This window comes from Cibotium barometz, chromosome 28, assembly GCF_041138505.1.
Source record: "Cibotium barometz isolate CiBa-2024 chromosome 28, ASM4113850v1, whole genome shotgun sequence".
Lineage (NCBI taxonomy): Eukaryota > Viridiplantae > Streptophyta > Polypodiopsida > Cyatheales > Cibotiaceae > Cibotium > Cibotium barometz.
The window spans coordinates 52,437,589-52,451,202 of record NC_141073.1 but is presented as its reverse complement, the minus strand read 5'-3'; the positions used below and the strand labels follow the sequence as shown (position 1 = coordinate 52,451,202).

General features: G+C 34.6%; 1 protein-coding gene across 1 annotated transcript in view; it reads left to right on the top strand.

Annotated features, from left to right (window-relative positions):
- Window positions 1–13,238, top strand: part of LOC147622922 (MADS-box transcription factor 23-like) — a 113,682-nt gene extending 100,444 nt beyond the window's left edge. Inside the window, exons 6-8 of the mRNA XM_086822536.1 lie at window positions 12,466–12,507; window positions 12,627–12,844; window positions 12,940–13,238. Of these exons, the coding sequence (XP_086678662.1) occupies window positions 12,466–12,507; window positions 12,627–12,844; window positions 12,940–12,976 (297 nt within the window). The 3' untranslated portion in view covers window positions 12,977–13,238. The remainder of the gene's footprint in view (window positions 1–12,465; window positions 12,508–12,626; window positions 12,845–12,939) is intronic.
- Window positions 13,239–13,614: the final 376 nt, after the last annotated feature.

Genomic DNA, 13,614 nt, shown 5'->3' with positions numbered 1-13,614 from the left:
TTCAAGGTAGGCAGTAGGAGGATCATCTTCCATCTGAGCTTGGCACTCTCACAGACTAACTCTTGGATGGCTAGGAGTCTTTCTTTTTCCTCAATAGTATTGGGATATTCCTTAAGCTTTTTAGATAGCTGATGGGGGTCAATGGGTTCTTGGGCATGGGAGACTACACGTAGCATATCTTCTTCTTCAGATGAAGAAGTTAAAGGATGAGTTGTTGTGCCTAAGTCAGAACCGCTTTTGATAATCACTCGGCTTTCTCCCTTCCCAACCTTGGTGGCTTTCTTTCGTAAGCGCCGCATTATTCAGGCTTGTTCAGAGGATCTTGCTTGTTCCTAGTTTTGAGAGGTTGATGCCTCTGCAACAGCATGTGCTGCAGCCCTTTGCCTGTTCTACAGCTTGGTTACTACGTTAAGGGGGGGACTGCTAGAATGAAACCATCTCTAACACTCAACAGGTTAAGGCTGGTGTTGGGATTAATTTCATGAGACTTTCGAGTTGTTTTGGATCTTAGCACGGGCAGTCTTTGTACATATGGTCGATACCATATCCAATGCACAGCAGAGTCAAGGGCTAGAGCACCTGTTGGGGCACTCACTGCGCTATTCCTGTTGGGACACTCTGCCACTCGGTGAGGTCCACCACAATCATAACACTGTATGGGCAGTCTTTTTGTTGTTCGATTCATATCCCTAGCCTGCGATATTAGGGCTGCTAAGTACACAGGATACATTTGATCACCCTCCATAACTGTTAGATCCCTGTTCCCACTCCGCAATGAATTCAAGGTGCTAGCAGCGGAAGTAGCACTTCTTACGTGGGGTAGGGTCCCACACTCGGGGCCTCGCCCACGGATATCCGGACAAGAGACTAATCCATCGGTTCTTCCAAAATCAAAACCAAAAAAACTTCCCTTGCCCAGAAAGCACGGGCGATTCCTCCAGGATAAATTTTTCTCTAACGTAGTAAAAAGCCTTAACTAAGTGAACTGATCTGACCGAGCCCATAGTATCAAAGTCAGATCAAGGAAAAGATTGCACTTGGATCATAGATACCAACGCTTTTTTCCTTATAGAGAGGCACATTCGTTGATTCTTTTCCATAGAACAATTTTTATCCGAGATTTACTTCACCCATGGGTTAGCCAACCACCCAACCACTGTAGTGATGGGATCCAATTAGGAATTTGGTTAGGTTTTATCCTGGGTACCAAGGAAAAGAGTTCCCAGGCCCCTTAGCCGGATATTCATGCAAACTTAAAACTAGTCACACCACTTACACACCCAATATGAAATTGCCTTTTTCACAAAATCAGCTATCTTTAAAAACAATCATTTAATGAAACCATTGTGTCATTGATCATAATCCTTAAAATCTCCTATTAAATCCTTATTTCCAATCATTCCTTCATCGGTGTACCTATGGCATCATCGGTAACCAGAACGCTCAGCACCTGTCCACTCAGGGGCCTTTTCGATAGTTCCTAGCTCATAGTAACTGGCAATATATTCATACATCAAAATGGAATCTCCATTGAAGATCAGCAAGATCAACCAACGGATCCATATAAAGAGCCATGGACTCATCCGTTGAGGACTAGCAAGGTCAATCAACCAGATCCATGCCCGAATTTAGAAAACAACTCTTACTCCTTGTTCCAATATCTTCCACGACGCATGTGTGGGTATCGTCAGCGACCCAGAGTCTGAGCACCGTATGGTCAGCACCCTCTAGGATTCTTCACAAGTGACCTAGCGCTTCACTCATAGGCCACTTCCTTGGTCCCTCATCCACCGTACCGGAAGCTCGCCATTTTAATCAAACCGAGGCTGGTCAAGACCTCGGTCGACCTTGCTACACGAGACGTCCTCCATTGACTCTCTGTCAGCTATTGCAACTATCAGATTAGGTCTCCACCACGATCTCATTCACAAGATGGTCAAAATGCTTCTCCAGTATTCTGGACATAAAACAGCCATTTAAAAACAGTTCAAAAATACAGCTTCTATAACGAACTCTCATCTTTCCACACTACTCCTCATCAACCCACATTATTTAATTCCATAACCATTTCACAAGGATTTCTATTCTCATTCAATCACATCATTTTTCATCTCATCACATCTTTCCTCAATTTATTCTCATCAGTTCTTATCCACTCGCATCTACCCATATCCACATCTCATCACATCACATTCATTCACATCTCATCCAGTCAGACCACATCACATTCACTCACATCTCATCCATTCAGACCACATCACATTCACTCACATCACATCTCATTCATTTTACCTCACATCTCATTCATTCACATCTATCCCGATTCACACCCCATCACATCACATTCATTCATATCCATCACATTCACATTTATTCATATCCATTACATTCATTCTCATCACATCACTTCTATCCACATCATATCTTATTCATACACATCTCATCTCATTCATCCACATCCATCCAATCATTCACATGTACGACTACTCGCGTCTATCCATACATTTATATCTATCACTTCACATCCACATATATTCATGTCACATCTCACCTCTTTACATCACATCATATTCTTTCACATACACATCTTTATATTCATACATTTATATCTATCACTTCACATTCACATATATTCATGTCACATCTCATCTCTTTACATCACATCATATTCTTTCACATACACATCTATATCCATTCTTTCACATACATCCACATCCATTCTTTCACATACTCATCCACATCCATTCTTCTCATACACATTCACATCCATTCTTCACATACACATCCTTATCCATTCTTTCACATACTCATTCACATCCATTCTTCACATACACATTCACATCCATTCCTCACATACACATTCACATCCATTATCATCACATACATTCACTCACATCTCATATCATTTATTTACATTCTGATTCACATGACATGACATGACATCTCATCCATTCATTTATATTTATCTGATTCACATCACATCTCATATCATTTATTTACATTCTGATTCACATGACATGACATGACATCTCATCCATTCATTCATATTTATCTGATTCACATCACATCTCATCACCTCTATTCACATCACATCCATCCATCCATTCATTCCCATCTATCTCATTCACATCACATCTCATCACATCTATTCTCCTCACATTCTCATCATCTCTATTCACATCACATCCATCCATCCATTCATTCCCATCTATCTGATTCACATCACATCTCCTCACATCTATTCTCCTCACATTCTTATCATCTCTATTCACATCACATCTATCCATTCATTCATTCCCATCTATCTGATTCACATGACATCTTATTACATCTATTCATCTCATATTCTCATCACTTCTATTCACATCACATCTATCCAATTACCTATCTGATTCACATCTTATCTCATCACATCTATTCACCTCTATTCACAGAATTTAAACATAGAATTTAAGAGGATCCTAATTTTTTGATATAAAGATTCTTTACGCATCTATTTATGCATAATTCAAATTTAAGAAAAATAACACTTTTGAAATAAAATTAAATCCTTTATGCATCTTTCTATGCATAAATTTAATTTTAATGAGAATAACTCTTTTGAAATAAAAATAAATCTTTTATGCATCTTTTTATGCATAAATTCAATTTTAATGAGAATAACTCTTTTGAAATAAAAATAAATCTTTTATGCATCTTATTATGCATAAATTCAATTTTAATGAGAATGACACTTTTGAAATAAAAATAAATCTTTTATGCATAAATTCAATTTTAATGAGAATGACACTTTTGAAATAAAAATAAATCTTTTATGCATCGTTCTATGGATAAAATCAAAATTAATGAGAATGACACTTTTGAAATAAAAATAAATCTTTTATGCATCGTTCTATGGATAAAATCAAAATTAATGAGAATGACTCTTTTGAAATAAAAATAAATTTCTTTATGCATCTTTCTATGCATAAATTTAATTTTAATGAGAATGACACTTTTGAATTAAAAATAAATCTTTTATGCATAAATTTAATTTTAATGAGAATGACACTTTTAAAATAAAAATAAATCTTTTATGCATCTTTCTATGTATAAATTCAATCTTAATGAGAATGACACTTTTGAAATAAAAATAAATTTCTTTATGCATCTTTCTATGCATAAAATCAAAATTAATGAGAATGACACTTTTGAAATAAAAATAAATTCTTTTATGCATCTTTCTATGCATAAAATCAAAATTAATGAGAATGACTCTTTTGAAATAAAAATAAATTCCTTTATGCATCTTTCTATGCATAAAATTAAAATTAAGGAGAATAACTCTTTTGAAATAAAAATAAATTTCTTTATGCATCTTTCTATGCATAAAATTAAAATTATTGAGAATGACACTTTTGAAATAAAATAAATCTTTTAGAATGCACAAACGGAAGGAATTACTCTTTTAGAATAACCTAATGATAAACTTTAGTTTCATAAAATTTAAGAAAATTTTACCATAACCTCCTTTGTATGGCTGACCATTTCTCAATTTTAACATTCAATTTATGACTTGAATTAATCCAATTTGAATTCTAATATCTCTAATCTACTCCATTTTTTAAAAATTAAGAGAGTAAACAATGAAAAGAGTTTAATCAATCATTTAATTAAACTTTCTAGGATTAAGAAGGGCTGAATTGTAAAGAAGAGAAGGGAGTGGCCTTTCCATCAAGGCATAGCATGAGATTTTAACTCAAACATTTTTAAATCATAAAATTTAAGAAAACCATAGATTTAAAATTCACAATAAGTAAGAATTAATCTTACATGGAGTTTGTAAGCTTTTCTTTGGCTTGAGGGATTGAGGGTTCTACTCTTGTTTGCAGCAAGAGTGGCCACCAGTTCTTTTGGAGAGGATTTAGTAAAAAATAATTAAATTATCAAGTGAATTCAATGTATCTGTGGAGGAGCAGAGTAACAAAGGGGGAGGCTTCTATTTATAGGAAAGAGTGAGCCTCTAATCAAGCAAACTGATTCTAGAATTTTTCAGATCAGTTTGGTCACTTTTTGATCATTTTTTGGTCAGTTTAGCTTACTTTTTAGATCTAGTTGAAACAGGAGAGAGGAGAGATGAAAATATCTCATTATTTGTGAGTTTAAAACCCATCCACACATGTGAAATAGGCACCTCCTTCATGAGGAGAATTCCCCACACTGAGGTATCAAAAATGCATCATTTCCTCTAAATATCTCTTCTTTTTTAACTAATAAACCTTGTTCTTAGTCAACTCTTCATCTTATGTGAGTATTTACTCATTTTTGGGATATTTTCTTTTATTCTTCAATTTATCTTCTCCCTACATTTGGATTAATTTTATTGGTCCATAGAAACCTTAATCCAAAATTTTAAAAAAATCTGGACTCTCAGGCTAAGGTCCTTTTTACTTATTTTCAATTTATTCCAATTGCACACTGGAAAGTTCTTTTTGAATTTCTGTTTCATGGAAAATCATTTTAACAAGAAAGGATATTTTTTGCATCCAAAGATATCTAGAAACTGAATTACCTCTCTCAAGAATATTTTCTCTCTCTAGGCCAAAACAGATAGAAACAAGATCTGTTATTATTCTAAAAAGGGAATTGATTACAGGGGGAGAAACTGGACATCTTGAGGGGTTGGGAGAGGAATCTTACAATAACATTGTATAACTGCGAATTTGTGAGGGTGGACTCATGGGCTCTCGGGTTTCATAAGTGGGAGTCTCTAGGATTTCTTCCTCATTCCCATCCTCAAAGAGTTATATTAAGGTTAACTATCCTGCTCTGCAGGTTTAACAGCCATTCAGACAGTACAAATTCTTCTTATTTAAATGCACTTCAATGCACATGAGGCCTAATTAAATGTAATTAAACTAATTTTAATGCTCCTGCTAAATTTAGGCAGTAAATCTACCAGATTTAGGTTGCAGGCAAAAGGAACAGGCCTGGCAGAGTTGGAACGGGCATTCCCTAAACTTGCCAAGGACGTTCGACTCTTAGAGATGCTTGGCAGAATGGAATTTTTCCTAGAAACCTCTCCAATCAGAGCAAAAGAAGCTGATTTAGGCACCTTCCTAGGGTCTTTTGATGTTTTTGTTTTTACAAAGAGTTAGAGCTAGTCTCTAGCTACTTATTGATAACTACAATGCATGGTTTCAGCTAATGGATTGAGATTAATTGAATGATCAAACAAAAGTGTAAACATAATGAAAAACATAAAAATTAAAAATTGCTTGAATGTTGAGGGCAAATAGGGGCACTTACTTGCTTCTTCCCTGCTCTCGGTGAAGACTCGGATGCTCCGATGCTCAATCAATGATCCAACCTTCGGGTAATCTCTGACAAAACACAAAACAAATAACGTTAATCAACCAACCGGCAAAAATTAAGCTCTAGCTAATGAATCAAGTAGAGGACCCTAAGCTAAATGTCATTCCTAGAACGGCACTAAAGATGTTAATAGTTTAACATACTACCTCATAAACACAAGAGAGAAGAAGAAGAGAGTGCTTGAAAGGGGTAAATCCGGTGCTTTGCACTTGGCCAATCCTATTAGGGTTAATTCCCCGATGTGAGGCCACTATAGGGGCTCACTCTCTACACTCTCTTTGTGTCACCCAAAGAGAGATCCAAGTAAACTAGGTAGGAGCAAGAGGGAAGGAGATATGGAGAACTTAACCTCTACCTCATGCCAATCATATGCAAACAAGACAAGGTGGAGAGCAATGAGAAGGGAGAGCAACACCATTCCTATTCACATCTATTCACAATTCACATTGTAAGATTCCTCCCTCCAGCTTTTGAGGTGTACATGTGTAAGAACCTCCCCTTCTGATCTTGTTATTATTTTCCTCTTTGAAATAAAAGAAAGATTCTATTTTACCCTGTTTTGACCTAGAGAGAGAAAATATCTAGAGAGAGAGATAATCCAAAATTAAGATATTTTTGGATATAAAAATCCTCCTAGTATCTAAAATGGTTTCCCTTGAAACAGAAATTCAAAAAGAACTTTCCAATGTGCATTTGGAATTAATTGAAAAGAAGTATAAAGGACCTTAGCCTAAGGGTCTAGATTTTCAGAAATTTTTGAATTATAGTCTAATTAAGATTCCTATAGGCCAATTGGATCAATCCAATTGTGGGGAGGAGATAAATCCAATTTATAAAAGAAAAACTCCCAAAAATGAGTAAATGCTCACATAAGATGAAGAGTTGACTAAGGACAAGGCTTATTAGTAAAAAACCATGAGTATTACTAAAAAAATGAGATATTTTGGGTATAATGAATCAATTTTGACACCTTGGTAAGGAGAAGGGAGCTCTTCAAGGAGGCGCCTATTTCACTTGTGTGGTGGAGTTTTAAACTCAAAAATATTGTGATATTTTTATCTCTCCTCTCTCCTAGATCAAACCAAATCAAAAGGGAGCCAAACTAGGTCCAAATCTTGTCCAAATTCAGCAAAACTGAACCTGAAAAATTCTAGAAACTAGTTGGACTCCCTCACCTATAAATAGATCTTAGCCCTTTGTAATAAAATATGAGAACTATAGCCAATATTATACTGAAATAATGATATTTTCTTTTATTCTCTAAAAATCCTCTACAAATTAAAGAGATTGGAGCTTCTCTCTCTCTTCAATCTTCCTTGGTAACTCCAACAGCATACCAAACCAATTGATTGGTTGGGGGCCTCTACTGTGATCAAAGAGTCAAGTAATTTAGGAGGTAAAGTGTGGATTATTATCTTTTTTTTCTTAAATCTCTAAATGTTTCTCTTCTCAATCCCTCTCAAGCTTGAGAAGTATTAATTTGAATGGCTTTTGAATACTATTGAAGCTCTTTAATGTATTGTAATGAAGAAATACATAAATTTCCATTTATGCTTAGTTTATAATGGTTTTTAAGCATTTCTCTCTCTCCACCAAAGAATGGTCATTCCTATGACCTATTCTCAATTCAAATGAAGCTTCTCATGAAGCATTTCTCTAATCTAAAAGTAATTTCTAAATTAGATAATGATCCAATTAGTGGTTATTCTAGTCACATGAATAATACTAAACTTTATTCTTTCAAATTTATTGAGAATTATCAGTAATAGCACCGGAGCTATGACAAAATTTTTGAAAAATAAATACATAAATCATTTTCATTTATATTATGAAAAGAGGACTTCCTACCATATTCTAGGATTAATCATCCTAGATTAGTTGAATGATTCTCATTATAATCATGGAAAATTTGATTTTTATGTTTATGCATAAATAGTAATTAGCAAAAGAGAAATTTCTAGTAATTCATTTTTTTGTTAAAGAGGAATTCCTATGACATTTGAAATTCCATCATTGAGATGGGAAAAGAGAAATTCCTATCATATTGGAATTAATGAGTATTTTAATTAAATTCAAAGATAAAATTTAGATAAATTTATTTTATCTATGAGAAATATTTTTATGTTAAAAGAGAAATTCCTATGATATTTGGAATTCCATTCATTGAGATGGAAAAAGAGAAATTTCTATCATATTGAAATTAATGAGTATTTTAATTAAATTCAAAGATAAATTTTAGATAAATTTATTTTATCTATGAGAAATATTTAAATGTTCAAAGAGGAATTCCTATGACATTTGGAATTCCACCATTTACATGGAAAAAGAGAAATTTCTAACATATTGAAATAATGGATATTTTATTTTAGATAAATTTATGAGAAATAATTGATGAAAAAAGAGAAATTCCCATGACATTGGAATGCAAATAATCAAATGTAAAAAGAGGAATTCCCATGGTATTTGAGATCCAAGAAATTAAATGGGAAGAAGAGAAAGTTTTAGTATAATTCAATTTATGATTATTTACCAAAAGTGAAAATATGGGTAGGATTGATTTCTACAAATCCCATGAATTATTTCATTCAAAAGAGGAATATTGAATATAATTCAATTGAGGAATTGAGAAGGAATATGAAAATAGTCATCGAGAAAAAGAACCTTTGATTAGGCCAAGCAATTGGCAAAAATTTAGAAAAAGTTTCATTATCGGGATCAACCTAGAAAAAGCTATTAAATGGGAATAGCATGTGAATGGATGTGATAAGATGTGTATGAGATGTGATAGGATGTGAATGGATGTGATAGGATGCGATAGGATGCGAATGAATGTGATAAGATGAAAATAGGATGTGATAAGATGTGATGTAATGAAATGGATGTGGATGTGAACAATGAGATGAGAGGATATGTGAAAGGTCCATATCAATATAACCTTCTTATTATTATTTTACCTCCTTGATTTCTATGAGATCTTGACATAAGTTGCACATTATTGCCTTACCAGAAGGCTTACATATGGTGCCATGTATACATTCATATTCTCTAGTTCATAACACAACAAGAGCAAGCATCAGATGCTGGTTAATCAGAATAGATATACACCATCTATTCCTAGCCAAAGTTACAATTACTAAAGTGCTTTGTGTAGTTCTATAATATTAGGCTTGTTATGAGTTTTGCACTTGAATATGTGTTTTCTTCAAGGAATGATCAATAAATACATGTCTCAATATTCTTTGTAAGAATTTTCTTTCCTTACAAGCCTTGGAAATGCCAATGAGTGCCATATTTTGGATAGATTACATCATTCACAAAGACATGTTGCAATAGAATGCAACCATTTAGTCATGCCTTAATAAAAATTATAATCCATACATATAGTAGTTAGAATCATTTTTTCTTCATCTTATGTCTCAAGCATGGTATTACATTTGAGAAATATACTCTGTAGTTTTCTATGAAAGAAAGAAAGGGAAAATTTGATTTCACATTTGTAAGAATTCAAAAATGATATCAATACTTACCTAAAAAGTAGAAAGAAACTAGTGTTGTGGATCGTCCATACATTGACTGCAAGTTAAGGTTTAAGAGGCACATTTTTAACTTAGATGTTTTTACTCCTTCATATTAAAACATCTAATGCTGGACTTTATATCCTTACCTCCTTCTCTAATATATTTGATTTAGGATGGGAATTAAGCTAACATCTCCTATAATGGCTCCTCGAGCATCTGAGACATTGTCCTTTCTCCATTCCTTGTAAGTCTCTAGAGACACATTTCCACCCTGTAGATTGTGCAAGTTCAATTAAATTCAATTGCACTTGAAAATACTACAATTATTGTTGAGTCTTCCTATGTGAAAAGAATATACAAGATCCATACTTATTCAATTACAATAAGAAAGTTAATTGATACAAAGAGTACTTGTAATTGTAAAATAATCTTAAAAATGTGTCATTAAGAACGTATTGATAATTGATACTCTTTAAAATCTAATAATTTCGTATCAACCTCCCCACCATATTTACATACATGGACCTCCGAGTTTTTTCGTAGTCTCTTAGTGGAGTACTTATATTGTGAACAAGGTAAGGGGATCTTACCAAGTTTGAGTCCCACACACATGTTCTCAATTTGATTTGAAAGGACTATTGGCATTCTCCCTTTTTAATAGATCATTGAGAGGATTTGTCCACCCTTTTATAGTGTACCACTATTATTGTCAACTCTATGATTATGATTAGCTGCTAAAAAGGATAGTAATTACATGCCTTAGTATTAGCCTCAAGGCTCGCCTTGAATATAGAGTCCTACAATTATTTTATTCTTTTATAAAAACTTTGGTTAAGTCTGTAGATAATGTCAAAAAATAGCCTCGATGTTGGGCCAACATAGTATTATATATTGTATTGGGGATTTTGCATAGGATCAATGCATAGGTCTTACGCATGCCCTATATATATGGCCCTATGCATAGAGCATGTGCATAGAACTAGTATGCTATATGCATATGGTCAAATGCTTAAAGCTTATGCATGAGGCTATGTGCATAAGACCTTATGTAAAGATCCTTTTACACATGATGCTATGCATTATGCATAGGGCTATGCATAAAGCCTTATGCATAGAGCCTTACATAAATTGCTCCATGAAAATGGCTATATGTATAGGCACTATGCATGATGTATAAGGCCTTATACATAGCTCTTATGCACAACAACCCTATCCATGATGCATGAGGCCTTAGACATAGGTCTTATGCACAACAATCCTTATCCATTATGCATATTACCTACCCATAGTTATGCGAAACAATCATTATCCATTATGCATATTACCTACCCATAGTTATGCATAACAATCCTTATCCATTATATATACAACCCTTATCCATTATGTAGGTAACCTATGTTGAGTTGATCTTAATTACTTCTTGTACTAAAAACTTAACCTTACCAATACATGCTCGGCTACAAGCCTATCTCCTACAAACCCTCACATCATTATTGATCTGAACTTACTTCTTAATAATCATACCCTTAATATCTTACCCATCCTTTAATATTAAGACATTTACCTTTGCAAATCGATAGACATCTTCAGTAACCCTGTACTGCCTCCTAAATCGCTCACATCTTTATTGAGCTAACCTTAATTACTTCTTAATCCTACCCTTAATATCTTGCCCCACCTTCAATACTAGGACTTTTAGCTTTGCAATTGATAGACATCTTATCCAACCTCATATTGTTTTTGTATCTGTATTAGTCTTGTTTCATACCCCAAGTGCCCTGAGAACTAGATGGCATCAATCACCATTAGCAATCTCTCTCATAACACACCTTGTGATATGGCAACAATGAGTATTTTATTTTTCTTGGAGGGCATGCGAAGCAGAAGATCAAAGCTACACGATCACATAAAGTAAAAAAGCATATTCTTCTCTTTTCAATCTAGACACAATTTAGTAGTATACATGAGGTATGGAGGAGTCAGATGGTTGTTATTAAGTTTGTGGTGTAAATTTTCCATTATGATTTGATATCGTGAAGAGAAGAATAAATAAGATGGTCACCTACCATATCCCACCAATCCTAACATTAGGAGTTTTGGAGAATACAAAGTGTGGCGAAGAACTGGAATTACCCTAAGAACTTGGTTTGCTAATTAATTATGTTTGGAATATATAAATATGCAATGGATAGATAGAAAATTTGGCCTTGGGCTCTGATTTTAGTACCTTGTTGTATTACTTTGTGGAGGGTTCGAGACAAGACAAATTCGTCTTAACCTAGAACTTATTCATTTTGTAAAATACCTTTTCAAATTGAAGGAAAGAATCCAAGATTTAGCTATATTTAGATTTGTATAAAGAAAAAGCTTGTTGTTGAAAATGACAATCTCCTCTTCAATCCATGATGAAAAGGATTGATGTAAGGCTCACTAAAATTAATATCCGGAACCCCTACTTGAGTACTATGGCACTTGATAGTATGGAGCCTTGAGGGTCGTTAAAATAAAATCTAGGTTGGTTTGGCCAAAGTCTGTGGAAATTGTAAGCGCTCTTCTGGTTTGTTTTAAAGAGAGAGTGTGTGTGTGCATGCAGGAAGCAAGAATTCTAGAGGAAAACAATGTGCTTAAACTGAAGGTAAGAAGTTATGGTGGTTATGTATTAATTGGAGTAACTAGTTATGTATTAATTGGAGTAACTAGATGGATATATAAGGAGGTGTATATGGGGGGGGGGGGGGGGGGGGGGGGGTGCAGCTAGCGGAGGCTACTGCATTTAGGATGAACGTTCCCTCGCGAGTTTTCATGTGCACTCAGAGTACCATCCAAGAGAGTGATCCGAGTAACAACTCGTCCTCCACGCACTCTAGAGCAGCAGCAGCAGCAGCAGCAGCAGCAGCTCCGGCCAGCTCGCGTGGGCGGCGGAGGGGAGCTCCGGAATCTGCAGCCCAAGAAGAGGATTCTTTGCGGCTTGGGTACGTCTAATTCTGATATATTGGGTACACATTATTATTCAATATATTGTATGGTGCTTCCTACCCAATATTCTCATGCGATTTAATGGCAGCAGGCTAGAGCTGTTCCCCAGTTATAATACAGAGGAGTAACAATACGATGATGATGCGCTGCGCTCATGCGTTGGGCAGCGACATCTGCAAGAGTGTGTTACCACATTATTATCCCACCACCACCAAAGCAAAGCTTCTTCTTCTTGTTGTAGATATGAACATGCTTTCCAGTACTCTTTTTGGAGCAGGAGGATCTCTATATTACTGCCACCTTGTGATGACTGTTACTATAAAGGATACAGCCTTCCTCTTCTCTCTCTTTCTTTTTTTTTTGATGGACTTAAACGTAAAAACTAGAAACCTATGGTCTTTTTTTTTCAGTACCTACATTAGCTTCGCATTTATTTCTTTTTGTGTGTGTGTGTGTTTTTTTTTTGGTTGGTGAAGTGTGATAATGAGCTACAAAACGGAAGTTCATATAACCAAGAATAAAGACGAAGGTGTTTCTATTTTGATAGCACTGTAGTGTAATTAACAATAATGAATTTTGTAAGTGAGGATTCATAAACTAGGTGATGTGTTTTTCTCATAAATCTCTAAGGATCACTGAATTCAAATATTGATCAATGTGCCATGCCATCTTTAGCGGAGAGAACCCATGAAAGTAATCGAAGAATAATCTTCAATCCAATCAAGAATGCGAGCCAAATTAGACTTTAATGTTTAAATTTGTGTTT